This window comes from Manihot esculenta, chromosome 18 (assembly GCF_001659605.2).
Source record: "Manihot esculenta cultivar AM560-2 chromosome 18, M.esculenta_v8, whole genome shotgun sequence".
Lineage (NCBI taxonomy): Eukaryota > Viridiplantae > Streptophyta > Magnoliopsida > Malpighiales > Euphorbiaceae > Manihot > Manihot esculenta.
In genome coordinates, this window is record NC_035178.2 from 14,272,953 (window position 1) to 14,295,671 (window position 22,719).

Consider the following 22,719-nt stretch of genomic DNA (forward strand, 5'->3'; position numbering starts at 1 on the left):
TGAGATAACTTCTTTTACCTCTACAGTATGATTTCTGGTAAGAATAATATCCTCCATATAAATAAAAAGATAACTAATAACTTTGGAATGTGGACAAACAAAGAGAAATAGATCTGATTTTGATTTAACAAAACCCATTAATTTAACAAAACCCATTGAAAGAAAATGTGATGTTAATTTATTGTACCAAGCATGAGGCGCCTGTTTAAGCACGTAAATTGTCTTACACATAGTCAAAACATATATTGGGTGAGTAGAATCTAAATCTTCAAATCCAAGAGGTTGTTTTATGAATACTTCTTCTTCAAGGGTTCCTTAAAAAAAGCATTATCTATATCTAGTTAATTCAGCACCCAATTGTTCTGGATAGCAAGGCAAAGAACAACTCTTATTGTGGTGGGCTTGACAACAGGAAGGAAAGTGAAGTGATAATCGATGCTAGGACATTGGGTGAAGCCCTTGGCAATGGGACGAGCCTTGCGCCTATCAACTGAACCATCTACTTTCCTTTTGATTATGTAAATCCACTTACAATTAATAATATTTGCATCATAATTTGGGGGACCAATTCCCACGTTTGATTCTAAATTGATGCATCAAATTCAACCTTCATAGCTTGACTTCCATTCGAAATTTTTATATGCTTGCTTAAATGTATGAGGGGTGGTTGGTACAGGAAGATGATCAAGATAATCAAATGGTTTCCTGAGGCAAAAAATATTATTTTGGGATCTAGTGGTGGGTCAGTTAGGGGGTGAAGGCAGTGATAGTGGTGGGACATTTTATAATGGAGTCAGAGTTGGGGAAGGCTGGGTTATTGGCCTACGCTAGTAAGAAGAGGATATTGTGTATTTTGCAAGGCTAATTGAGATGAGGTTTGCAAATTGAGAGGAGAGAAAAAATTACCTAGAATCGTAGAGCTCTATGAATTTTAGTCGGAGGAGGTGGACTGATGTTGCTGGCGATTGTCCCAAATCAGTATTAGTGATGGGGAAGGCAATAAAGTTGGTGATTCAGTCTGATTGAATGGAGGTTGAGAGATTTCTTCAATGGGTTCCCATGTGAGAAATGAAAAACGATATTGAATATCAGGAAAAAATATGTTGAAAGGGGAAAGTGTGCTCAATAAAGTTTACATCTTGTGAAATATAAATTTTAGATTTTATAGGATCAAATCTGTTGGAGTTAAACGGATCAAACATAAACTGACATTAATAAAGAAGAAAGGAAGACAACATAGACATGAAAGAAAATAGACTTACAGCTACTGGAAGAAAACCCTTTTCTCTTATATTTCAAAGCACACTTACATACATCATCTTCAAAACATCTTTTGCTTTACATATATATATTTACAGAGATATTACAAGGGTTCCAGAAAATTCTAGGTGACAAAATTGTAGTCTTTACACTTGTTAACAAAAGAGTGGCTTGATAAGACACCACTAAAGTTTTCTAGAATTAACTACAACTATACTTAATTATTTTACTAAGTATTCTGGAACCTTCATTGAGAAAACTCTCAATTCTAACACTCCTCTTTGAGAGTTTTTTTAGAAACTATCAACTTGTTTCTCAAACATTCAAACCTGTTTCTTGAGAGTGCCTTGGTGAGGATATCAGCAATCTGCATCTCAGATTTGCAATGCACTAGCTTCACTTCTTGATTTCTTTTAGCTTCTCTGATTGCATGATACTTGACTAAGATGTGTTTGGTCCTACCATGTTACACTGGATTGTTAGCAATGGCAATAGCTGACTTGTTGTCACACCATGGCAAAGTAGCTTCATGTTGATCATTTCCAAAATCAGCAAGTAACCTACGAAGCCAAATAGCTTAATTTGAGGCTGTAGCAGCTGCTATATACTCTGCCTCCGCGGTAGACTGAGCAACAACTTCTTGCTTCTTAGAAATCCAAGAAAAATAACCTGATCCAAGAGAAAATAGATAACCTGAAGTGCTCTTCATATCTTCAGTACTACCAGCCCAATCACTGTCAACATATCCTTGCAGTTTTCCATTTTCATTCTTCGAATACAACACACCATAATCAGAGGTGCCTTTCAAATATTTCAGAACTCTCTTAGCAGTCATAAAATGAGAATTATTTGGAGAGTTCATGAACCTAGACAAGAAACTTGCTGAGAACATAATATCAAGTTTTGTTGAAGTTAAGAATAATAAACTCCCAACTAGACTTCTATAACTTGTAGTGTCTATTATGGAATCATTATTCTCTTTACTAAGCTTCATATTTGGATTAAGAGGAGTTGCCACAGCTTTGCATTGATTTAGATTGAACCTTTTAAGGACATCAAATATATATTTTCTTTGTGAAATGAAAATTCTAGAATGTGATTGCTCAATCTCCATACCCAAAAAATAGGTTATTAATCCCAGATTAGACATCTCAAACTCCATTTGCATTTGGAGCTTAAAATCTTTTATCAATTCTGAAGAGCTTCCGGTAACAAGCATATCATCAATATAGAGAGAAATAATTAAGATATTTCCATCTTGACATGTTCTTACATAGAGAGTAGCTTCATTTAAGCTCCTCCTAAAACCATGATGGATCAAATAATCATCAATTCTAGAATACCATGCCCTTGGAGCTTGTTTTAATCCGTATAAAGCCTTCTTTAGCTTATAGACTTTGTCTTCATGTCCAACAATAATAAATCCTTCAGGTTGGTGAACATAAATCTCCTCCTGAAGCAATCCATTTAAAAAAGCCGATTTGACATCAAGATGGAATACCCTCCATCCTTTTTGAACTGCAAATGCAAGTAATAACCTGATGGTGTCATGTCTTGCTACTGGGGCAAAAGTATCCCCAAAATCAATTCCTGGCAGTTGAGCATAGCCCTTCACAACAATTCTTGCTTTGTGTTTGAACACGGTGCCATTTGGATTCAATTTTGTTCTAAATACCCACTTTACTCCAATGACATGCTTCTCTTTTGGTTTGGCAATGAGCTCCCACGTTTTGTTTTTCTCAATCATAGTCATTTCATCTTCCATAGCATGCTGCCATTCAGGAAACTTGCTTACGTCTTGATAATTAGATGGCTCCATATTCACCATATTACATTTTTCATAAATTTCAGCAATTGACTTGGGTTTTACATTAGGAGAACCAAGTTCAGAATCACTTCCATCATCATAGGAAGCATGCAATTCTGAAATTGCATCTTCTTGTTGTCTTCTTGCAATAGAATCATTTGAAGGCATTTCAACCTCTTCCTTCTTCCAATTCCAAAAAGCTTGCTCATTCACCACCACATCCCTTGCAACCATTACCTTATTAGATTTTGGTTCAAGAATTCTATAACCCTTGGAATTTGCAGCATATCCGAGGAAAATTCCCACCATAGCTTTATCATCCAGCTTAGATCTCTTTACATCAGGAACATGAACATAACAAGGAGAGCCAAATACTTTGAGGTGTTTAACAGATGGTTTCCAATAAAACTAAGCTTCATATGGAGTCATTCCTTTGACAGACTTAGTGGGAAGCCTGTTTAAGAGATAAACAACTGTAAATACTGCTTCTGCCCATAAGTGCTTTGGTAAGTTCTTCTCAACCAACATACATCTTTCCATTTCAACAATAGTTCTGTTTCTCCTCTCAGAGACACCATTTTGTTGAGGTGTATAGCTCACAGTCAATTGATGTTGAATACTAGCTGATTCACAGAACTTCTCAAACTCCAAAGAGTTATACTCCATGCCATTATCTGACCTCAAGGTCTTAATTTTCATGCCACATTGATTTTCTGTTAGAGCTTTAAATTTCTTAAATACAGAAAATACTTGAGATTTGGCACTTAGAAAATAGACCCATGTCATCCTTGAAAAATCATCAATAAATAGAATAAAATACTTGTTCCCACTCATTGAGGGAACTGACATAGGGCCACAAACATCAGTGTGGACAAACTCCAGCTTTTTTTCAGCTCTAACAACTTGATATACAGGAAAAGATTGTCTATGCATCTTTCCAAGTTGGCAAGCTTGACACACATCATCATTTAGATGGATCTCAGGCATGCCTTTGACTAAATCAATTGAAGAGAGAGATTTTAAGGCACTTAAATTAAAGTGGCCAAATCTCTTATGCCATAACTTTACATCAACATCAGCAACATTATATACATGATGAGATGCATTTGTTATATCAAATGGAAAGCAATTATCAATCATGGTGACTTTAGCAATCTCAGCACCAGTAGAATCATAGATAATGCAAGATTCATCTTTAAAAAAGATAGAATAAATTTTTCTCAATAATTGGGCAACACTCAACAAGTTCTGATTCAAGCCAGGAACAAGTAACACATCAGAAATGAACTTTGTACCTGACTTGGAGTATACTGATACAGTCCCTTTGCCTTCAGATTGCACTAGTTGGCCATTTGCTAACTTAACTTTTGTTTTGATAGATGAATCTAGAGAAGAGAACAAATCAACATCTTTGGCTATGTGTACAGTGCAACCACTGTCAATAAACCATGTGCAAGAGCTGTTTAAAAAGGAAGAAGAGTGATGAGAGGCCATAAACAAATGCTCTTCAGCTTCTTGTTGTTGATTTTCAACAGAATTAGCATGTTGGGTTGATTGCTGCTTCTCCTGCTGCTCCTTTTTTTGCTTTGCTTTGTAGAATTTTTCAATATGGCCATGCTTTTTACAATACCAACATTGTAACACCGGTTTACCTTTATGCCAACAATCTTTCTCCAAGTGATTTGTCCTTTTGCAGATGCTACATGGAGGGAACTTGCCTTTTCTTGCATCTTCTCTTGAATTCTCAACTGATTTGCTCTTCCCCTGCTTTTCATGGGAGAATTTCTTCCCATTTTTGCTTGGAATTGGTTTCCCCTTTTGCTTCACTTGAAATGCAGATTCACTGATTTCTTGATTCCTCATGGAGCATCTCTGTTCCTGAGCTTGAAGCTTGCTAATGAGTTCAATAACCGTGAGAGACTTGAGATCACATGATTCCTCAATTGCAGAAATTTTTGACTCAAATTTCTCCGGAAGACTAATCAGAATCTTCTCAACAACCTGGCTATCAGTAAATTGAACACCATAAAGTCTCATTTGATTCACCAACTCTATTAGTTTTGAGGAATACTGCTTTATGGTTTCTCCTTCCTTCATCTTTAACATCTCAAATTCTCTCTTTAGAGTTAGAAGCTTGACTGATATAACTCTTTCACTTCCCTGAAATTCATCTCTCAGCTTGTCCCATGCCTCTTTGGCTGTTTGAGCTCCCAAAATTCTTAGAAAAATTGCATCTGAAACAGATTGATGGATGAATGTCAAGGCTTTAAATTTTTTAGAGCACTCATCATTATGATACTTGATTTGCGCCAATGTAGGATCTGCGGGTAATGGAGCAGGTTCTCTACCTGTAGAAACAACCTCCCATAGATCATGAGCCTTCAAGAATGTTTTCATTTTGACAACCCAGAAATCATAATTCTCTCCTGTAAAAATAGGAGCTGAAATGGAGGAAATGCTTGCTGACATTTTTGAGAGACCACCGAAATTAAAAATAAAACAGAGGAACACTTAATTACTCAAACAGAAAATGCAGAATCCGTAGGAAGAAGAGCTCTGATACCACTGTTGGAGTTAAACAGATCAAACATAAACTGACATTAATGAAGAAGAAAGGAAGACAACATAGACATGAAAGAAAATAGACTTACAGCTGCTGCAAGAAAACCCTTTTCTCTTATATTTCAAAGCACACTTACATACATCATCTTCAAAACATCTTTTGCTTTACATATATATATTTACAGAGATATTACAAGGGTTTCAGAAAATTCTAGGTGGCAAAATTATAATATTTACACTTGTCAACAAAAGAGTGGCTTGATAAGACACTACTAAAGTTTTCTAGAATTATCTACAACTATACTTAATTATTTTACTAAATATTCTGGAACCTTCATTGAGCAAACTCTCAATTCTAACAAAATCACTAATGGGCATAAATGGGTTTGGGAGAAGTCCAAATAAATATAAGGAGTGGACTTGGATTCAAGTTTATGAGTTGTGTAAGGCTTAATTCACAGGTAACTCAAGCAACCAAATGTCCAAAAAGTGGTAAATGAGTTTCTCACCAAATAATTTTTCAAAAGGAGATTGGTACTTTAAAATAAGTATAGGTAATCTATTTATTAGATAAACAACATATTGGCATGCAAAGGATCAAAAAGAAGAGGTAAGGAGGCTTCAAGCAAAAGTGTTTTGGCAGTTTCAAGAATGTGCATATGAGTTCGACTAAGGCAATTCTTTGAGGCATATGAGGAGGTGAAATCAAGGGTTATATTCCATTTGAATTGAGATATGACTCAAGGCTTTTGTATTTCCCTCCACCATCTGTATAGAGCGAGAATTTTGATTTTGAAGAATTTTTCCACTAATGCCTGGAATTTGAAGAAAATATATGTAACCTCATTTTTACATTTAACAGTATACAACCAGGTGTATTTAGCGTGTTGATCTATAAAATACAATAGTAGTATTTCTTGTCAATAAGAACTGGCGATGGACTATGCAAATCACTAAATAAAGTTTTAAAGTGGAGCATCACTGGTTAGAGCCAAATAATGAAATGGAAAGCGATGAAGCAACAACAAGAATTACACAATGTAAACTTGTCTCTGGAGGAAATTAGTAGAAAAAATTTATTCATAATAATTTAAAAACTTGAGAGTGAGTATATCCAAGACGGTTGTGCCACGTACGCTAGGAATTGTGGCAACCGGCAGTGGTAGTGTTGGTCGTAGGCTTCTGAATAGTGAAGTTGGGCCACTCGTAGAGTCTATATCCATATTCCGACCGTATACCAGTGGAGTCCGCCATAAGGTTTTGGCTATTTTAAAAATATTATTTGATGCAATTAATTTTGTAGAACCAGTGTGAGTAATTTGGAATAGTTTTACTATCATTCATTTGTATGCTTTCTGAACCATTTTATTTTTCAAGATTGTGAGGCTCAATGGTGACATGGTGAGAGGACCCTGTGTCAAGGATCCATTGATGAGCTGCAGCTTATTTTTCAGAGATAAAATTAGCCTTGGCCTCTAGATATTTGTGAGAATGAAACCAACAAACATTACTTGTATGACTCCGCTTGTTGCACATTGACAAAAAATTGAACTGGTGTCAGAATTGTTTGTAGACCGCCATGGGGTTGAAGTATTTTGATAGTTGTTGGAGGGTGTTGGATTTGAATTGTTTCTGGAATTGTTGTTGGTTCGAATTCATGTTTGAGGAAGAGCTCGTGATCAATGAGTTTTTTATATAACTCTTCATAAGATATGATAGATTCTTTTACCCGGATTGCAACAAATATCTCACAAAATTTTAGTCCAAAACCACTGAGAATTTTCACAATTAACTCATCATTAGAGACAGGAGCACTTGTTGTTGCAAGTTCAGAACAGATGGATCTAATCTGATGAAGATACTCAGATACAAGTCGTGTGTCCTTAGTAAGGCGAGCAAGCTGGTCACACAGGCTGAGAATTCGAGTCGGAAACTTATTTTGCATAGGCTGTGTGAAGAGAGTCCCATGCAATTTTGGAGGTGGTGGCTGCAGTTAGTGTTGGTGCTATTGTTAAATCTATCGTGGCCATGATTGCATTCTGTATCAGCTGGTCCTGACGGAACCATATGTTGTACTCAGGATTCACAATTTGCTGATTGTCTTGAGTGACAGTTTGAGAAGGAGCTGGAGATGTTCCGTCGAGATGGCCAAACAAGTTGTCTCCATGCATAAGCATGGAAATTTGGACTTTCCAGGTTGCAAAATTGTGGCTGCCAACAAGTTCAATGGGTACTTGGAACACTGGATTGAATTGAATAACAATAAGCGATGCTGTTAGTGGAATCGGCATTTATCACATTCACATTAGGGGCCATTTTGTGGATGGACAAAGGATCAAACTCGCAGGAGTTTTAGGTCACCTCTGATACCATATAAACAAAAGATAAAATATAAATTGAATGGATGATTTGTATTCAATTAAGAACGGAATCTGCAGACAAATTTACAATAGATTTCCTATAATAACGGAGAATTTTAAAATTCAAACAATTTATAAAAAAACAAAATAACAATAATATGTAACAGCTATAATTAGAAGCGGATAGTATTCTTTCAAATAAAAAAAATTAATTAATTTAAAATTTTAATTCAATTTTTTATTTTTTTACATTTGATTTTTATTTTTAAAAATTTTAATTATTTCACTTCAAAATAAGGTTTTTATTTTTTTTTCCGTTTGAATTTTATTTTTAAAACTTTTGATTATTTTAATTCAGTTAAATTTTTATTAAAAAAAATGATAAAACCAATTTATGAGCAAAGTATATTATTTTTTATAATTTAAAAAATTAGACTATAACTAAAATTGAAATATTCTAATTTAATTTTAGAATACTAAAAATAAAATGTAAAAGATAAAAAGCTCATTAAAATTCTCAATTGATCAAACCAAATTAGACCGATTCAATTCAAATAAATTTTTATCTAAAATCAATTCAATTTTTATAAATACTGATATTTTAATTTTGTTTATTTAGTTCAATTCAGTTTTAAATGAACAGACGGTATGCTCACTCTAACCATAACAAGATAGATACGCTAATAATCATTAACTATTGCTCTCGGTCCATATATTAACGGTTGAATCCTACATTAGTTGTGAAAGGGGTAATGTACCTTTATATAGATCACATGTACTCCTCCCTTTTAAACTAGCTTTTGGAGTAAATTAAGTCTAACCAAATTTAACATGGTATCAAAACCTTCCATTCGATGTTGGATCTCTCATAAATGAATCGCGCACCAGTAAAAATTCTGAACATGAGGAGGTGTGTTGAATCCCACATCGATTGTGAAAAGGGATAATGTACCCCTTATATTGGTCATAGGTACTCTTCTTCCTTGAGTTAGCTTTTGGGTGAATTAGACCTGATTCAAATTTAAGATTAACTTATACAACAAATAATAGTAACACTACATACAGAAACCTTGAAGTTCAAATTTTAAATACTACAGTAACTGTAGTCGGTTGCCATCAATATCCTTCAGTGTCACTTATCTCGGATGGATACTAGGAATAGTTCCACTTTCAAGGTCACTGCCAGAAACATCGGATGACACGTAAGGATGCTTCACCATGGACACTGAAGATAGTGAACGCACTATCTTTTCAGGGTCAGTGGTCACTTCATCTGTTGTTTTCTTATCAGATTCTGGCATCATCTCCCATATGGTTTCAAGTTCTCGGACCACATCAGCCATTGATGGTCTTGAGTCTGTCTCATCCTGGCAACACTTCATGGCTAAATTAAAAAACTTATCCGCACAATCAGAAGGATAAGAACCCATACGTCCATCAATAACTGAGAATATCATACCAGATTGGTATGAAATATTGACCTGATGCAGATAAATCCATTACAATAGAGTTTAAGACATAAAATTGTTTCCAAAAGTGTACTTGTAGATCAATTCTCATGTAATATTATCAACAAATATATACAACATAATGGCTTTGCCTTCAAGCAATACATAGGCAGAAAATATAAATCACATAGGTTCGTAATAATTTGTGTATTTGGGATTGGGGTAGGATGCTTTGGCGCGCTTGGGATTGTTTTTAACTTTTAAAAATAAATAATGATTGACACCGGTTAGAGTTACGCTATCTCTTTATTTTTTTAATTATTAATATAATATAATAAAATATTTATATTATATTAATTTAATAATTTTATTTATATTATATTTTTTATTATAATAAATTTTTTATATTATAATTTAATTGATTAATATTTAATAAAATTTATTATTAATTTTTAAATAAAAAATTATTATATTATATAATTTCATAGTTATTAAATTAATATTATGTTGTGATTAAATATATAAAAGCAATTCGGTTGTGATTAGATATATAAAAATAATTTAATAATATTGTATATATTTATTCAGTAATAAAATTTTTTATTATTTTAATAAATTAATACAATAATATTGTAATTAAATAGTACCAATAATTTTTTAATTATATAATAATGTTGTTTTATAACTCTACACATTATTAAAATCAATAAAAATATTTTTAATATATAAGAGTCCAATTAATAGCAAAGAGACTATACACAAAAATATTTAAAATTATAATATTATCTCGCTATTATGCTATTAAACATATATAAAATCACTTCACTGAATTAATTACTTAATTTATTTATAAACAATACGCATAAAATGTTTAGAATTATTATATTATCTTATTATTAGATGTTATATGAGAATATTAAATTATTTATAATTTATCAAAGAGAAATAAATAAATAAATAAATTAATCTGATAGCAGAATAATTTAATTAACAGTATAATTTTATTTTCTAATTCTAAATATTAATATATTTTATATATTGATATTTAAATTAAAAATATTAGTGACGCTATATAATTTCAGTGTTATAAAATTAATATTATTATGTGATTATATACATTGTCATAAAATTAATATTATTATGTGATTATGTACAATAGCGCAATAGCAGTCTAATAAAAATAAATTTAAATTTTATAATTTTAAATATTCATATTAATTAATTAATTAATTAATTAATTAATTTATAAATTATTTAATTCACAGGTAAATAAATTTATAATTAATATTATTTAATTATAATATTATTATAAAAATATATTAAAATTAATAAAATATATTATAAAAAATTTATTATAATAAAAAATATAATATAAAAATAATATATTAATTAATTAATATAATTATAATATTTTAATAATAAAAAAAAAGTCATGGTTGAGCGCAATGGCGCCAGACCATCCTTAAAAATAAAAAAAATAAAAAAACAAATAATGGCTTACTCCATTTAGAATAACGTGTCAAACAGAACCAAACACTTTTTTCGGCGGCCAACGGACAGCCCAATCCCAAATCAAATAATTTTTCTCTGACACAAATCCACAAATAATTTTTTCCCCAACTCCAAATCCACAAATAAAAAATCTCACTCCTAATTGGCAAAAAACCCCAAATAATCAACCTTCAAATTCTGTAATTATTGCTCCAGTTATAATTCTATGTGATGCAAAACTGATCATGTCATCTGGGTGAATTCTTGATCTAGCATCTCAATCTCAGCATGATGTTTACTTGTAAATGCATAATCAGTTGTGTAAAAAAGAAAAAAGGTATTATCCAGTCCAACATAAGCACACTTTTATTTTCTATTCCCCTCAGCATACATCCTCAATAAGAGAACCTTTACATTTACTCACACCAGCATTAAGCAAAATGTGGTGGAGGTACTATATAGATATGAAAATGCTTCTAATGATTGAATCACTTGTTGTTACGTTAGCAATCTCTCTCAAATGAAACTTGGAGAAGATTATATAAAAATTTTGACCATGATATCTCAGTTCTCTAGAATAATGTTTATTATAAGAAAGATAAGATCAACTAAAAGCAGTGGTGAGATATTACCTCTCGGACAATGTTTTTGCCATGTGAGATTGGTTGCATCCCCGTCAACAGCTCCAGAAATACGACACCAAGGCTATAAACATCACTCTTATCTGTCAATTTATGTGTTAGAAAATACTCTGGATCTAGGTAACCCTGCAAAGTCAAAACAATTTATTGAGATATCTGGATATCCCATCTCACAACAGATCAAGAAGCTTTAGTATTTGTTATTTCAAGAAAATTTATCAACTGATATCTGGCTCTTTTTTGTCTTCAACTTGATTATTCTGTTAAATAAGTTAATCATTAAGTTGTGATTTAAACATCATAAAGTTCTAACCTACCAAAATACAATCAAAGGTACCTAGTTTTTTCCCCGTGGACTTTGGAGTGTGAACTTGATGAATCAACTTACTAAACCTGATGTTTTTCTTGACATTGAACATATAGGACATTCAAGTGTTTTTTTCTTTTATCCATTTGCAGCTTAATGAACTTTAGCAGTGTTGACATTCTTGCTGACTAACTCGATTAGGGCCGATTTATATGCATTAACAGGGTCTGTAAAAATGCCTATAATTATGTATTTTTCCTTATTGATTCATCTGTAGACTGTATATATATTGAAAAGACTCGAGGGAATAGTTAAGCTTTTTGAAATCCCAAATCAATCTTCTTTTTTTTCTCCCAACTTCTACAACTTGCAACCATACGTTGTCATCCAAACATGGACATGCAAGTAACTAAATAGTGCCAATGATAAAACGAAAGAGAGGAGACCAAGATCAACTTCCTGATGAAGACAAATTTGGAATTTAGTAATGTTACAAGAGAGCATAAATATATTAAACTTACCGGAGTACCCTTTACAACTGTGGACACATGAGCTGGCACAGCCCCTTCAATATCTGGAACTGGGGCGAGTCTTGAAAGTCCAAAATCAGCAACCTTTGCATTATAATTGGAGTCCAGCAATATGTTGCTTGCCTTGATATCTCGGTGGAAAATTGGAGGATTAGCTTCCTTATGCAGGTAGAAGATGCCTTTCGCTGAACCTAAGGCAATTCTCAATCTCAATCTAAAACTCAGGGGTTCTTTAGACTTGGCTGTAATACCATTCACATATAAGATTAATCAGTTAAAGGGTCCATCCATCAGCACACGAAAACTTAAAGTTGAATAGTAGGTTTTGTATAGAAAAGAAACAAGATATGCACTTTAGCTGACTCTTGCCTACAATTTTCATATACCAATAAGAACAGAAAGGGAGAAATAGGAGTACCAGAAAGTTTATCTCTAAGAGTGCCATTTGACATAAACTCATAAACCAACATCTGCAGGAATAATGACAACCATTTTAAGCTTTTCCCAAATGACAATTTTTAACATCACTTGAGCAGTAAACACAATAGAACTATATTTGGCATAGAATGTCAAATTTTGTCCCTCATTTGAGGAATTGCTTAGAAAGGATATATAGAAATATTTTCCTGCACCCCTAAATGTCATTTCTAGATTGGAACTATTTCTTCCTTTTACTTGATATGGTTCTAAATAAATAAAAACATATGATTTTTATGCCTCTCCAAGTTTGCACTACTGTCTGAGGTTGTGGCCTAGTTGTTTAGGCTTTTACTCCCACGTGGCTGTGGGATAAAATTGTGGTTTTTGACTTTTTGAGGCTTGCAGCAATGTGAGAGAAAACAGAGACTTATGCCTCCAGCTTATGGGCGCTACTAAGGGGATATATGGTAGCATTTTCTCATGTGGATAAAAAAGAGAACTTGAACTTCCCCAAAGTCTCCTAGAATCCTCCAGTCTAATAGAATTGAGTTCCTAAGTGGATGAAAACAAAGTTTAATATGGACTAGGCTGTTAGCAGGATTTTATTAATTTAACTGCAAAAGTGAAGACTATAAAGGTGAACTTAAAAAATTTTGGAAAAAGATTCTCCGGGTACCTGTTCACCTTCTTCATCACAATATCCAACCAAAGAAACGAGATTCCTATGATGTAGCCTTGACAAGAATTCTATTTCTGTTAAGAACTCCTTTTCACCCTGTAGAGAATGCTCCTGAGCACATTTGATGGCCACAACTATGCCGTCTGCCAGAATGCCTTTATAAACTTTTCCATATCCTCCTTGACCAACTTGAGTGGAGCTACTAAACTTGTTGGTAGCCAAAGCCAGTTCAGTATAAGTAAAATCCTTCATGCCATCAATTTTCATTGAGGCTTTAGATGCTATGCACAAAAAAAGGCACACCTTACAGATCGATCTGTTCAAACTAAGATTTTAATTTTTAAAACTCTAAAACAGCATTGCACATCAATTTCAGAAAATTGTATTATCAAATTATATCTTTTGTCATCCAAGAGTATACATTACAGAAATGACACTGAAATTGCAGCATTGACCCAGTACTTAGAAGGACTCCTGAAAAGCCAATTTATTTACATGAACTGTCCATTCATAGGAATAGGAAGTAGGAACACTCACCCTGACGTCTTTTTGAAATTTCACGATAGTCCCTCAAATGGTAGTTCCTCAAAAAGACCCTCATGAGAAGAAGTGAAACAATTACACACAATGCAGCTGTACTGGCAATGGCACCCAGTATTACGCCAGCCAAAGCACCCTTGCTTGTACCAGCTGATGATGACGACGGAAGAATCACTGTGACACTCAAGAACCATAATGATAATTATGCAACAAGTTCATCACATACTTTTGTAGGAGAAGAAAAATTACCAGATGCATACCACATTGAAATTCATTCTTAAAATTAACTTTGTGATACTTCTGTTACGTTATAGGTTATACTCCACAGTAAATACCACTAACAACACCAGATCACTGCTATAGAAAATGCATGATATTCATGGACAAGATGAAGTGAAAATAACACCAACCAGATATGCTTTATCCTGGATTTGACAAATAAACACAACTTAATAACACATGTCCACATAGATATTAGAGGCAAGCTTCAAATATGCAACAATATAAAAGCATTAGCATAAAATTATATGTTGGGCATAGAAATTAGAGAATCCCTTCTAAGATTATTTAACAAGCATGAGGTTTTCCTAGCATTCACAATGCAAATAAGAAGATATTCTTTATGTAAATAAGCTCACACAGATTACTTTTTCTTGGGAATTGCTATTAGCTACAAACATAAGCAAAAGAATCTGGTAAAACTTTGGCCAATGGCTAATGTATGAAAAACTGGTAGCTTTTCACAATTCTTGAGCACATGAAACATGTTTACAAGATTCAATTTAATCACTAGAAAAATTCAGGAAATTGTAACCCCAAAGTTTAAAGAATTTCACATTTATACATTCATAGGTTCAAATAAAATAAGCATTATTTTCATGATAGTAAAAGTTGAGACAAACCATTATCGTAAGGGTCCAACAGAGGGAAGTATAGAAGTTCATAAGGTCCAAATATATCATTATCAGGAATGTCCCATCCAGTTAACTTGCTCATGATACGCAGAACCTCACTTGTATTAAACACATGAGAACTCTTGTTGCTAGCATCATAGATAGGAAATAGCTGCAACTGCATTCGCAATCTAGGTCCTACTTCCCATTGAAAATTTTCAATGTATAGTTGATAAAGTTCCAAGTTGAGACCTGATGCCAAATGCTTTTCAAATGCATCTCTGTAGGGTTGAAAATTGGAGAATCCAGGACTTTTCAATCGATATCCAACATAAAGAGGGGCAGCACAAAAACAATTTACAGGAGATGTTGGGGAATATACATAAGGACATGATTGAATGTGACAGTTATCGGTAGTATTTGTCCAACCCTGCTTGTAAAGATCCTCATTGTGAGATCCACAAAATTGGACCAGGTTGGAATTTGAACATACAGGGTTGCCTTGAAGCCTGAAAATTATTTGAAACTATTAGTGTTTGTATTGATAATATATACATCATGAACATCAAGGCATAAAATGGTATTAAAGTATGGAGCAAACCTGAGTGAAACATTCTGAGGGAGAATAATACTGCCATTGGCAGAAATGCTTTCCAGTCTATTGTTCTCAAAATCCCTGCAACCTCAGAATGAAAAAACATCCATTAGCAAAATGACTGTGAAATGTACAAAATTATAGCCCATCATAAAAATCAAATGTTTGTTCTTAACAATGCATGTTGAAATCGGCAAATGAGATCAACCCTCTATCCCAAGTACCAACAACAGGAACCTAAGAGAGTTGATAGAACTGGAATCTATGTTTGCATTACATTCTGATTTCTAACCACACTACTCGCAAGCAAAAAAATGACATTTTTATGTTTCAGCTCTTACAAGATGAGTCTTTCAGATGCATTCAGATTCCGACTTTGCCAAAGGGTAGATGGAAGGGAGCCATTCAGTGAATTGTTTGCAACTGACCTGTCATTGAAAAAGGTTAAGCCATTTACTTGACTACAGAGTTCAATTTTTTTTTCTTTTTCATGTTTATCATCCTATCTATTAGTATCAAAACCTTTTAATAGAGACATAAACTGAAACAGAATTTGGCTGTACAAAATATAACCTACTATAACAATTAAGAATGAAGAAGTTAAAAAGAATGCTTACAGTCTCTGAAGATGAAGCAGGCCTGAAAAGTATTCTGGGATACTTCCAGCAAGATCATTGTTGGATAGATCACTGTAAATATTGTTAGCTAGTGAATATCACAATTGAAGAAAAATCAATTTTAGCATAAGGATTTCAAACACATTCAATAATTTTGAGTGAATACCCATATAATGTATTCAGGCTAGTGCCCCAAAATGCAAATGGTGCAAAATGTGCAAGATATTGCTTCTTACATGGTTGTAATATTCCCAGAAAGCCTTTCAGGAGGTAAGGATCCATTTAGCTGGTTTATACTGAGGTCTCTGAAAATTACATCAAAATTTGCTAGTGAAAAGAAGAGCCAGCAAAGATCTTAAAACAAGAAGGTATACAAGTATATTCAGTCTAATGCATTTCAAATTTCAATTAAAGACCATTGAAATCAATGATTCATAAAGGAAAGCTCAATATATAAGCTTACAGATAACCAAGGTTTGATATCCTGCTCAGATCAGGTATTGGACCTTTCAAACTACAGTTTCTGAGACTCCTGACAAGGCCAAAGAAAATGCAGAGATAATGTAATTTACAAAATAAACTGCAGATATAATGTACCTAACTAAAATATTTCAACTGTAATTTTGAAAGTTCACCAAGCTTCTAACATGCAACAGCTAGTTGACAAGGATAAAGCTTCTTTTCAGCTATAGTACCTAAATAGCCTCAGCCATAGATGAACACAAGATTGTTACTTTACTATACATGGGCGCAAAAGAGCTAAGCCAAGCTGAGTAAAGTTATGTTCTTACTTACATGATCAATATCAAGAAGTTAGAAAAATATTACTAGATAATGAAAGAGTATATCAAGATCCACAACAAATTTTTACAGGTTAGAGAAAGAGAGTTGGAAGAATACAAGAAAGAATATGTGATGTCAAGTCTGTTTAAAATAAAGGCAGAGCTTGATAAGATATCAATAACTGTACAAGAACTTAAAATAGAAAAACAAGGGAAGCAACTTGACATTGAAGGTGAACAAAAAGAAACATTTGAAGAGCAAAAAGAGCAACCTAAAGAACCTAAGTTAAGCTTGAAAACTCTGAAGCTTCCATTGAGCATTCAAATGTGGAAGAAGAAGTAGTTCTAAAAACCATATTTGTCAAAGCAAGATTTGGATGGAGAATCGAAATCTTCATTTTATGAATCGAGAATCAAATCAAATCATAAGATTGATAAAAATTCTAAAAATTAATTAATAATAATATATGTTCTAAAAATAAGTAAAAAATATTTTATAATGATATGTAATATTCTTTACAATAGAATAATGTGTTTTTCATATTATATAGTTTTATATTATAAATATGAATTTTGGAATGCTAGACAATAGTTATAATGATACATATGCTGAAACTACCATTTAAATTTGATCAATTAATTACCTAGTAAAAAAAGATAGCGGGTTTTAATATTATTAATATAAATTGTCATAACTTGACAACTATAATTAGTTAAGTGAATCAACTAAAAAGAAAAAGGAAAAAAAAAAAATAGAAGAGAGAGGGGGAAAAGAATGGGTGGTGGAAAGGTTTTATGCACATTTCATGGCAAAAATGAATGAGATCTTAAATTTTAAAAATATTGGGTCTTACAAACAGTATAAATAATTAATTGAATCAGGTGAAAACTCAAGTTGATTTTTATTAATTCACTTGATTTACTATCTTTCAATTTAGTCACAATTCAGGTACATTTGCAATTTACCCTATATATTTGAATCGCTAAGATGTAGAATCAAATTGAGAATCATGAGATTCAAATACATTTAACATTCACCCTATAGATTTGAATGAATTTTTTGAAAAATTCATTCGAATCATAAGACTCAAATCGAGAATCATAAGATTTTGGCAACAGTGCTAAAAACACATGTTGAAGCATCTTTTCTAGAGAAAGAAGCTAAAGTTGATGAGAATCAGAACAAGCTTGAAGGCTATCCCAGTCATCAAAAGCTGGTCAAGCCAATCAAGCCATGGAGATTTTAAAGACTTCAATGGAAAGTATGAAGTTCTCTATTTCAAGCTCATTGCTACTATCCAAGTATATAAAGTTCCTCCTTCAAATTTAGTTCAAGATCCTTAGGGCCTTCAAAAGTAGAGGTCAAGTTTTCTCCAATCAGGGAAGAGTGATACAACATTGGAAGAAAAACCAACTAATGATACTAGGAACTTTATTATAGGATTAGGAAATTCAGAGTTCCATTTTTAGGAATTTTTCTATTATTTAGGAATTTTACTATTATTAGGTTTATTTTCCTAGTTTATTTAGTTTAGGGAGTTTCATTTTATTTAGTACTCTTGACTAGAATTGAATTACCGTTTTCTAATTCCAAAGAGACTAGGATTATAAAAATACTATATGAAGGACTAGATTTTTTTCTATTCTTTAGTTGCTTGACTATTATGATTATTATTGACAATTACATAAAAGTATTTTTTGAGAATTTGTTTTTCTTGATCTTCTACTCTTCTTGGTTCTTCATCACCCTAAATTCATGTTAAGTTGTTTATTAACCAAACTGCAAAATTTTCTTCAAATTCATTCATCTAACTTTACAGATCAAAAAATGAACTACTACTAATTTTGTGCTTGATTGTTCATTAAGACCCTATGGCTGTATGCTGAAATTTTAATTAAGCAGATAAAGAATTAAGGATGGGGTGCCCTTAATTGAATAATGGATTATTAAGACGCTCTGTTGCCACATCATAGAACTTCTCAACATAAAGGCTCTAATATATGGGTGAGGGTTCAATATATATCCTATTGTAGAAGTATACAACCCAACCCAAAAACCTAAGCTTGTTATTGAAGCCAGCACATGTTGTACATTCCTCATTGAGAGATTAACCTTTTAACACCGATCCACACTCCACACACCTCAGGACTTAATCCCATGCATAATTTAGATACAAGTGTTAGAAAATTGCTATCCTAGCTCCTAAAAGTGTTCTAGTATTCTAGATTGTTATTTGCACTTACAATTTCAACAGTTTAGTCATGTTGCCATAAGAATCAGGAATTGTCGCCCCATCAAAGTTGTTGTTATCAAGTTGACTGCAAAAGGAAAAAGAGAAACCAGGGCAACATAAAAATAGTAGCAGATAGAATCTACAAAGATAAGATATAAGAACTGCTGTAAAGAAACAGAAATCCTGCTTCATCTCTGGGTAAGTAGAGAAACCATACAGTATCAGTAAGTTTGGTAATTCAGAGAGCTGTGGTGGAAGATATCCAGATAAGTTGTTGTTGTCTAGAAGGCTGCAAACACATTAACATATGAGTACAAATAAATCATAGAATTATTTATATGAGTACATTAACATAGAAGGAAAATAAATGATAGAATTAAACTGAACTAAAGATGTCCACAGATCCCACTAAAAGTGCAAATAAATCATGCACTTCTCACGCATGAATCTTGCCAATTGCCAACTTACAAGTGAATAAGATTTGGTAATCTGGATAGTTCCGGTGGGATCTGCCCACTAATTGAATTGTTGTTCATATGACTGCCCAAAAGGGAAAAACATAGATAACATGAAGTGAAGTAAGAGACTCAAGACGAATTAGCACTGGGTTTTAGGCTAAATTGCACCAGAGAAAACGCTTACAAGTGCATCGTTTTGTTTAGGTTTGCAAATGACACAGGGATTGGTCCTGATATATGGTTCTGGTCAATCTGTATTCTGTCCAAGTTTGGAAGATATCCAAGCTCTTCAGGCAAGGGACCTATCAATTGGTTTCCATTCAAAAGCCTGAAAGCATAAGCATCATAGAATAAGAAAGCAAGATACATGTGTCAAGAACAGTAATGCAACAACAATTTACAATTATATTCAGATTTGGCCGCTTCATCAATATTAAATGAATGAGGTTACAAAAAAACAACAAAAAATTTTAAGATCACAGTACTTTTCAATATCAAAGTTAATGACCGTATTTGCATTATGTGGTAGCAAACTTAGCACCTGCGCAGATAAGAAAAACAGTAATTTTAACTTACAAGAGTTCCAAGGATTTAATTTTTCCTATCTCCTTGGGTATACTCCCACTTATGTTGTTCCACATAAAATCCCTTCAATGAGTAAAGAAAATGCTAATTATTTGTATATTCCATTCTGATAGAAAATTTTTCTGAGTACAGAAAGTAATCTGCAGTGTGCCTTACAATATTTTCAAATGAGATAAGCTACCAAGTGATGGTGATAAAGTTCCAGACAGATTCATATTAAGTAGTTGCCTGCAAAGAAAAGAAATATAACAAAGTATCATTAAGCTTTTTCTAATTCTAAGAAAATCCCTGAAGATACCTTCATTCAGCTTGTAAGTAAGTGTTATTAAAACTATCTATATCTAATTTTCAGAGCTTGTGACTTGTTAAAGAATACAGCTGCAACATAGTGCTACTGCTTTGCATGAAATAGCTGCCAACTTGGAAACTTCAAAGCAACAATGAAGCAGTCATACTACTTCTACCACACACACACACACACAAAACAAAACAAAACAAAAATAAAAAATTGCATTCTCAAAAGTCATTAATATTTGATGATCTACTTTGAAATTTGGCCAATATTCAGCATATGGCTTCTACCCTTGAAGGATGGCTACATTGAATATTTAATTAACTGAAAGCCGAGAAAGCTTTTCTTCCTTCCAACAATTGTCAGTAATCGAAAGAAAAGCAATCTAACAAGCTCATGTAAGGAAAAGGAATGAAATCATACAGTTTTCTAACATGCAGATAGCCATCATCCATTGTTATATTGAAGCACAAAACTCCTGTCCAATTTGATGTGCAGGGATCCCCACGGTTCCAATTGCTCAAATTTCTATTGATATCAATCAAACTCCTCCTGATGTTCTGCAGTGCACTCACTGAAAATTTAAGCATATATGATAGTCATTATTTCATTTGCTTGACTAACTAAACATTATCGAAAGATTTTAAAATGTACTTATTTCTTAATACATCTCTTTAATAAAAAAAATCAACGCAAAACCAAAATTTATCTTGTTTGCAAGAGCGTCCAATACATGAATATCATCAATAGTCCTACTCTTCCACTAGTAACTCTTGGAATTGACAAATAAACTTACTATTTCATTACTTGAAATTATTCAATTCACTCATAATTTTTTTTTAAAGTTGCCATGACATTAATGAAATTTGATTTTAGTTTCTTATTAAGAACTTCCAGCACAAGCACTTAAGATCACCTCTTATTAATTCTAAGCATTTCTAAGACTATAATTTCAGAACAAAACTTGTCAGTAATAGTTTATAAATCTCTCTTTAAACTTAAAAAGAAGAGTGAAATAAGATTAAAAAGCAGCAGTTCAAGCAAAATCACCTTCCACAGGATCAGTAATGGAATCTTGTGCTTCAATGAGCACAGAAGACCAACACAGCCACATTATCAAAATAGCTCCATAAGTGGGAGTTCTTGATATAGACATCCCAGGAATGCAAAAACCACCAGAATCATAAAACATCTCCTGTTACCCAAAAACTAAAAACCCTTAAGAAATATCAAAAAATCAACATTCCTACTGATAGCAAGAATTAATTTTAACAAACACCACGCATACCAACAAAAAGAGCAACCAGAACCCTCAAACCACTTGCAAGTAAAAGAATCAATAAATCGGCAGAGTAGAAAGAAAAACCCACCAATGATTAAAGTAGAGGAATTGAAACTGAAAATAAGCTGAGGAATAAAAACTAGAAATTGGGATCTTTATATGTGGCATTATTCTGACCAAGTCACCATTATGAATGCAGCAGGGATTGTTGAACATGACGATGATATAGATGATGGAGCTGATAGCCATCTGTCTCGTCTCTTGCATACAGTCCTGCTATATAATATTATCTGTTTAATATAAAATTAAAAAGAAAAACACAGAGAGGGAAGAAGAGAGAAAGAGACAAAGCTGGCAATTTTGAAGCTTAATGGGTTATGGAATTTTGACTTTAATTCTTTATGGTTTGCTATGTTTCGCTTTCACCATCTCACGAACTACACAGAATAAAATGGTGATAAATTTTGTTGGGACTTTGACTTGGCCAACGAACACTGCGAGAGTGACCTGTAGGGAAAACTCGTCATCCCAGTCCCAGCCATTTCTTTCTTCTTCCCTTTTCTTTTTATAGTTTTTTTTTTTAATTATATGTTTTGATTTTTTTTCTTCTTAAATTAGACAAAAAAAAATAATTTTAAATATTAGTTATTCTCTATGATAAATATTATATTAATTTAATTATTGTTTATAATATTTTTATATTTATCTAATATGTTTTATAATTTTAAATAATTCATTGATGTAAAAGTTTAATTTAAAAAGAAAAACTTTTATAATTAATAAAATTTAAAAAATATATAGTTTAAATAAAAAATTAAATTAAATTAGCTATAATAACTTATATTGCTCACATCTTGCTTTTTCGAGTATAAACTTATAAAACAAGAGACAACATCGTGTGAATTGTTTTGTCAACTTTTTTTATGCTCAAGTTAT

At 32.6% G+C, this 22,719-nt stretch overlaps 1 protein-coding gene across 5 annotated transcripts; it reads right to left on the reverse strand.

The window, feature by feature from the left end:
• Window positions 1-8,920: 8,920 nt before the first annotated feature.
• LOC110607162 (probable LRR receptor-like serine/threonine-protein kinase At1g06840) lies at window positions 8,921-22,337 on the reverse strand. Of its 5 annotated transcripts, XM_043953594.1 has the most exons (22): window positions 22,174-22,332; window positions 21,961-22,056; window positions 21,552-21,696; window positions 20,925-21,075; window positions 20,366-20,437; window positions 20,201-20,272; window positions 19,809-19,952; window positions 19,635-19,706; window positions 19,384-19,455; window positions 19,177-19,251; window positions 16,614-16,682; window positions 16,387-16,455; window positions 16,151-16,222; window positions 15,875-15,961; window positions 15,540-15,614; window positions 14,948-15,447; window positions 14,043-14,219; window positions 13,503-13,786; window positions 12,825-12,876; window positions 12,398-12,648; window positions 11,561-11,695; window positions 8,921-9,470 (listed from the first exon to the last, which is right to left on the reverse strand). In XM_043953594.1, the coding sequence occupies exons 2-22, from the start codon at window positions 22,048-22,050 to the stop codon at window positions 9,126-9,128; spliced, it is 3,009 nt and encodes a 1,002-aa protein (XP_043809529.1). In that variant the 5' UTR covers window positions 22,051-22,056; window positions 22,174-22,332; the 3' UTR covers window positions 8,921-9,125. The 5 variants fall into 5 exon arrangements, with proteins under 5 accessions (XP_043809529.1, XP_021601940.1, XP_021601942.1 ...); XM_021746248.2 differs by having other exon boundaries at window positions 21,872-22,337; XM_021746250.2 differs by having other exon boundaries at window positions 21,790-22,337.
• Window positions 22,338-22,719: the final 382 nt, after the last annotated feature.